The following is a 6838-nucleotide window of genomic DNA, read 5'->3' on the forward strand; positions in this document are numbered from 1 at the left end:
TTCACAAAATAGCTTTATGTTATAAAGTGTACAAATGATGATGTCAGCAAATTGTGTGTGCAACTAGATGAATTAAGATGCAGAGACATACCAAGTCTGTCTTGGGAGCGTCCTGAGAATCGATTGAGAAATAAGGCGCAGAATTCCTCACACCATTGCTGTCAGGAGATTGTTTGGGAGGCTGTGCGTGTTGTCTGTAAGTAGCACTTTTGGGAGTCCAGCAAAACAAATTGATAGATTCACGGACACAACGCTCGATGTCGATTTCTGTATGGGAAATGAAAATAAAACAAATGTAGAGACCTGAAATTACAACGTTTAGTCAACCAATCCCCAATTTTCTTCATCTTCTCCAACCATTAAAAACAACAGGTAACAGATCAAGCTGTTAGAAAAAGTATTCTGATAATGAAGCCATATCCCCAAAGGCATAAATGGTTAAAAATATGTTTTCAACAGAATTATCAACATACATGAAACAATAAAACAATGAAACATGAAACATGAAACAATGCTCCAAATCATTAGGTATGAAGGTGGCATTATGGCTAGAGTGCTAGGTTTGGAGTCAGGAAAACCCAAGTTTAGATCCTGCCTCAGAAACATACTAGTTGTGTGACCCTTGGCAAGCCACTGAACCTCTGTTTGCCTCAGTTTCCTCATCTGTAAAACAAGGATCACAATAGCACTTACCTCCTAGGGTTTTTGTGAGTATCAAGTAATTGTGTAGCACTTAGTCCAGCATCTGGCACACAGTAAGGGCTACAGAAATGTTAGCTATTAGGTATGATTCTTATTATTAGACCACTAATAAGAGAAACATACTTTACAACAACTGTGAGGTTTCATGACACACTCAACTAATTGACAAAAACAATGAAAGAAGCAGACAATGTTGGAGAGAGTATGAGAAGGAAGGTGTACTATTAACCTGGGGGCTGAGCCATGAATGCATCCAACCTTTCTGGGAAACAATTTGGAACTAAGACAGAAAGGCCACTGGACTGTCTATACCTGGTCTCACTGCTGAGTTCATATGATGGAAAATATTGGGGAGAGAGTCCCTTGTGTACCAAAGTATCCAAGAAGCAGTTTTTTTTTTCTGGTAGAAAAAAACCTGAAAACAAAGTGAGTGCCCAATGATTATGGAATGGCTGAGAAAACTGTGGCATAGGAACGTAATGAAATACTGTTATGCCATAAGAAATGACGCATATGAAGAATTCAGAAAAACACAGAAAGAATTTTATGAGGTAATGAAGGGAAAAGCAAGCAGAATCAAGAAAACAATCTACATGACTACAGTAATGTCAACATAAAACACTTTCCTTTTTTGGGTAGAGTTGGTGTAGAATGTTGCCTATGCCAGCCAATGTATTGGCTGTTCTTTCTTTTCTCTCTCTCTCTCTTTCTTTCTTTCTTTCTTTCTTTCTTTCTTTCTTTCTTTCTTTCTTTTTCTTTCTTTCCCTTCCTTCCTTCCTTCCTTCCTTCCTTCCTTCCTTCCTTCCTTCCTTCCTTCCTCTCTCTCTTTCTCTCTCTCTCTCTCCAAAGAAGGGTTAATTGATGGGAGTCAGAAGGGAATAGATAAGGGCTATATCCCAAAGAGATCATAAAAATGGGAAAAAGACCCATATGTACAAAAATATTTATAGCAGCTCTTTTTGTGGTGGCAAGGAGTTGGAAATCAAGGGGATGCCCTTCAACTGGGGAATGGTTGAACAAGTTATGGTACATGAAAGTAATGGAATACTACTGTGCTATAAGAAATGAGGAGCAGACGGACTTCATAATAACCTGGAGAGTCTTATATCATCTGATGCTGAGTGAGGGGAGCAGAAACAGGAGAATATTGTACACAATTACAGACACATCGTATCTGTGATGATTGACTTTGATAGACTGAGCTCTTCTCAGAAATACAAGGTCATAAGACAACTCCAAAGGACTCATGATGGAAAAGGCCATCCACATCCAGAGAAAGAATTATGGCATCTAAATACAGATTGAAGCAAATTACTTGCTCTCTTTCTTTTTTCATTTTGTTTTGTTTCTCATTCCTGGTTGTTCATTCCATTGGTTATAATTCTTCTTTACAACTTGACTAATGTTTAATGTGAAGCTATATGTACAACCTATATCAGACAGCATGTCGTCATGGCGGTGGCGGGGGGAGAAAATTTGGAACTCATAAACTCACGGAACTGAATGTTGTAAACCAAAAGTAAATACATTTTTTTTTAAAGCAGCAAATAGATATCTAGAGGTGACTGTGATGTGACAGGAAAATCAGAATGAATTGTGACTGACTCTTCCCTGTCTCTGCTCCAAAAAAGCATAACTTTATTAAAATAAAAATATGACCATGTAATGCGAATGTAAATTTTAAAGATCTTCCCTGCCCCTAGGCTAAAGTGCACCTGAAGCCTGGGGAGGGAGGCTTGTTTTTCAGTAGATACTTTTTGATTGGCCAGTGGGTCAATAAGGTTGTTACATTCTCTGAGCCAGGAGAAGGCTATATAAGCCCTGATGTGTAGCTTTGTTTTGGGACTCACTTTGAGAAGTGTTCTGTGATTTGATCTGGATTCTGGGAAGCCGTTGTTGAGAGTCCCCCGGCTTTGAAAAACCCAGAATGTGGAAACCCAGATGTTGACTGGGTATGGATGTAATGGTTGGACAGTTTGGAAATCTGTCTACTTGATGTTTCTGTCTTGATAATTATGCCTGTATACTTTGAGGTTCAGGGTGCTGACCTTTTCTCCTGAACAAGGTAAACGATATATGTCTGACTGATTAAAGTAAGCTTGTTAACCCATTTTGAGTTGCTTTCCTTTAACAAAGCAGATCCAAGAACCTGTGGTAGCTGCAAACCCTGAGGACTCTTGGGGTGCTTGCTGCTACAGACCATAATGAAAAAAATTAGGCAGTGGATTAGTAAAAGCAATGTTACTTTTAACATGATGATTTGTGATGTGGTGGAGTTCTTTGTTACTGTCATCTGTTCATAATTATATGGAAACGTATATCCTATTGTCTCATTCAAACCCTATATGATGTCATATTTATGCATGAAATTCAGCCCCCCCTTTTTTTTTTTTACTATATTCTCAATTTAAAATGGGAAGGATTGGAGAGGGATAATAATGACACTGGTCTCTAAGCATCCAGGTCCAGGTCAACTAACTCAATCTTCATTAACATTCTCATCTTTCTTTACCAAGTAACACTGACATTCAAGGTTAGAGGGTAATCAGCTCCAAAGCTGATGCCTTCCTTCCTTCAGTGATATCTGGAATGAACAATAGATTCCTTTAAGTGAAGGTTCATATGTTGGAGGGAGGGAGAGAGCTAGCAGAAAGTCAAGGGGGATAAATTGTAAGCAAATTAAAAAGTGCCATTTGCATTTAAGACTTTGTTCTCTTAGGGAGCGGCCAGATGGCTCACTGAGTAAGAGCACCAGCCTCAGAGTCTGGATGACCTGGGATCGAATCCAGCCTCTGATACTTAGCACCACACCCAGAAATAACTGGCCGTGTAACATTGAGCAAGTTACCTAACTCTGATTGCTTAAAAAAAAAAGACTTTGTTCTCTTTCAAGTTTGGAGTTCTTAGGGGTTATTATGCATGTTAAATTTAGAGGGAAATGTTAAATCTTGTATGTTTTTTGGAAAAAAGTATATATGGTTGTGTAAATATTATTCCTATTTTGTAAACTGAACCTCAGAAAGATTATGTGCTTTCCTGTGGTCAAAAAACTATTAGGAGTCTGAGTCAGGACTCAAATTCTGTTTCCTTTTTAATAAAAATTAATATTTTAGTTTTTCCCAATTACATGTAAAAGCGATTTTAACATTTGTTTTTTTTTTAATTTTTGAATTTCAGATTTTTTCCCTCCTCTCACTGAGAAGGCAAGAAATTTGATATAGGTTATACATGTGCAGTCACTCAAAACATATTTCCATTTTAGTCATGTTATGAAAAAAAACACGGACCAAAAAACTCCAAGAAAAATATAAAAAGTGAAGAAAAAGTATGCTTTGATTTGTAGTCAGACTCCATCAGTTCTCTGGAGATGGATAGCAATATTCATCATAAGTCCCTCAGAATTGTTTTGGATCGCTGCATCACTGAGAACAGCCAACTCATTCATAGCAGATTATCCTACAATATTGCTGTTACTGTACAATGTTCTCTTGTTTCTGCTCATTTCACTTTTCATCTGTTCATGTCTTCCCAGGTTTTTCTAAGAGAATCCTGCTCATCATTGCTTATAGACAATAGTATTCCATCACATTCACTACAACAACTTGTTCAGCCACTCCCCAACTGACGGACATGCCCTCCATTTCCAATTCTTTGCCACCACTAGAAGAGCTGCTATAAATGTTTTTATACCTATAGGTACTATTCCTTTCAGTTTTTTTTTTATCTCTTTGGGATACAAACCTAGTAGTGATTGAATACAGTTTCCTAATGTATAGTTCAGTTCCTTTCCTACTATACTACACTAGGAAAAATTAGAGGTTCAAAGTCCCAAAAGTCCAACCAAAGAGAGGTATCTTCTATTCCTTCTTCAACCACCTAGTAAAAGTTCTCAGGTCAATCCAGAGATTTTTGACCTTTCTTAGTGTCATGGACTCCTTTGGCAGTCTGGTAAAGCCAGTGGATGGGCCCCTTCCTATAATAACACTTTCAAATATATAAAATAAAATAAATATCATGACAAATGAAATCAAATTTATATGAAAATACAGTTAACAAAATATTTTTTTAAAAAGACCAAGTTCAGAGTGCCTAGGTTAAAACTTCCTGGGCTACTCTATTCTAACAGCCTTCCAACCTCTTTTGGGTCCTCTGATGCCCTCAAAATGCACCTCGAACACCAACTTCTGATGTTTTTGTTTTCCTTAGTATTATTTCCACTCCCTCATGCAGTGCATCAGGGGTTTATGATATAGTCAAAATAGAAAATATGCTTCATCAACAGGAGAAAAAAGTCTGTTACAGAAATGCTGACATTGTCTTTGGGTTTGTTTGTTTTTTTTAAATCTGTTGTGTTCATTCTGTATTCATTTCGAAATGTTCTTGGAATGGGCTATTTTAATTAGTTCTCATACCAAGCTTTGTATAAAATTGCTTCTCCATTGCGTCTTCCCTTTTTACAAAGTACTACTACTCACAATCTACCATCTTCTCCTATAATAAATTAACTAATTTTCTAAATCAGTGTTTTCTTAACTGCCATGTCTCATCACCTGGCAATGAGATTAAGTGGTGACTGACTAAGCCAGTTTCTGGGATCTTTTCGTTCCCTTCTTCTGGTGATTATTCTGCATTGAATGGGGATAGCCTGTGTTGGTGTTTGGTTTTTGTTTTTTTTTCCTTCCATTATCTTGAGGTCTTTCTATTTGTTTATTTCTCTGCATGATCCAGATGTTTTTATTTTGGGGTTTTGCTTCTGTTTTTGGTACTTCTTTTACTGTTCTAGAAATATATGTTGATATTGAAGACTCTCCTTGGGTGTCATATCTCCACCATGTTCCTAAGACTCCTTTATATGATAACTGTTCATAGATGTCACAGCTCTCTTCTCTGACTGTAAGAGGCAGAAGGGCAGGGATCATGTTTTGGCTAAACTTTCTGTTTTCTAAGGTGAGTGGCACAGGTGGCCCCTTGAAAGGAATGGAAGGAGGATCAGGAAGACTTTAGTTTGAATCCTGCCTCAGGCATTCTCTAGCTGGGTGACCCTGGGCAAGTCACTTGACTTCTCTGGGCCCCAGTTTGTTCATCCGTAAAATGGTGGTAATAATAGTAACTCTCTCCCAGGGTGGTTAACCTTAAAGTGCTATATAAATGGTAGCTATTATTATTTACAATATCATCAAATATTATTTACAATAATGTCAAATTATAAATAAAGTTAGGGGAAATATTTCAATAATTAATTATTATTAATAGTAAAAGAATTAATCAATGCTATTGATGATACCCTTGATTAATATTAGTATTAATGATAGCATCACCATCATTATTATTAATAATAGCAATATTTTTACTGTTAACTGTAACCTATCCTGGGGTACTCTACTGAGAGAAGCAATGAGGGGGAGGGGTAAGTACTAGGATTAGGACATAATGCATCAATCAACAGAATATGTAAGGGCTGAGATGGCCCTTGGGATGGGTGCCTATAGACTTGGGACAGCATAAACACCCTTGAGGTGAAAGTTCATGTGAAAAGAGCTTTGTTGAGAGCATATGAGGGACATCTGTAGTTTCTGGTAGGCTCTATGACAATTCTTAAAAGTCACTTCCCTGATTTACATGTAGTTGGACCTTCACCAGTAAGTCAGGGTGTTCCAGCCCACTTAAGCATGCTGTCTCATAGTTACACAATCAAGTATTTACTCATTGACCATTTTTAGGAGTATGTGGCAATGAGGGAGCTGGTGACTTTCATGGCTGAACAAACAGATCAAATCTCATTACAACAAATGCAATCAAAAGAAAAAAGCTGCAGAAGTCCTAAGTCATAAATGAGGAGTTGTAAGGGGCCTTGGAGAACATTTCATTCAACCTCCTTACTTTACAGATGAAGAAATGGAGTCTCAGAAAAGTGAAATGTCTTGTCCAAGGCCACATAGATAATAAGCGGCAGAAACAGGACCAAAGTCTGTATTATATATGACTTTAAATCTTGGGTTTTTCCTACTACACCATGACCTCTTTTTCTACAAGAATTATTATCCCCATTTTACAGATGAGAGAAGCGAGACTCAGAGGCTTCATATCTATATCTATCTATCTATCTATCTATCTATCTATCTATCTATCTATCTAT

General features: G+C 37.3%; 1 protein-coding gene across 3 annotated transcripts in view; it reads right to left on the reverse strand.

Moving 5' to 3' along the window:
• TBCK (TBC1 domain containing kinase) overlaps positions 1-6838 on the reverse strand; it is a 268364-nt gene that overhangs the window by 79735 nt on the left and 181791 nt on the right. For all 3 annotated transcript variants that reach the window (XM_069094776.1, XM_069094778.1, XM_069094780.1), the window contains exon 23: positions 92-267. In XM_069094776.1, the coding sequence (XP_068950877.1) occupies positions 92-267 (176 nt within the window). The remainder of the gene's footprint in view (positions 1-91; positions 268-6838) is intronic.

The sequence above is a fragment of the Petaurus breviceps genome, unplaced genomic scaffold, assembly GCF_028583685.1.
Source record: "Petaurus breviceps papuanus isolate PSGF00001 unplaced genomic scaffold, PetGlider_PUasm1.0 126, whole genome shotgun sequence".
NCBI lineage: Eukaryota > Metazoa > Chordata > Mammalia > Diprotodontia > Petauridae > Petaurus > Petaurus breviceps.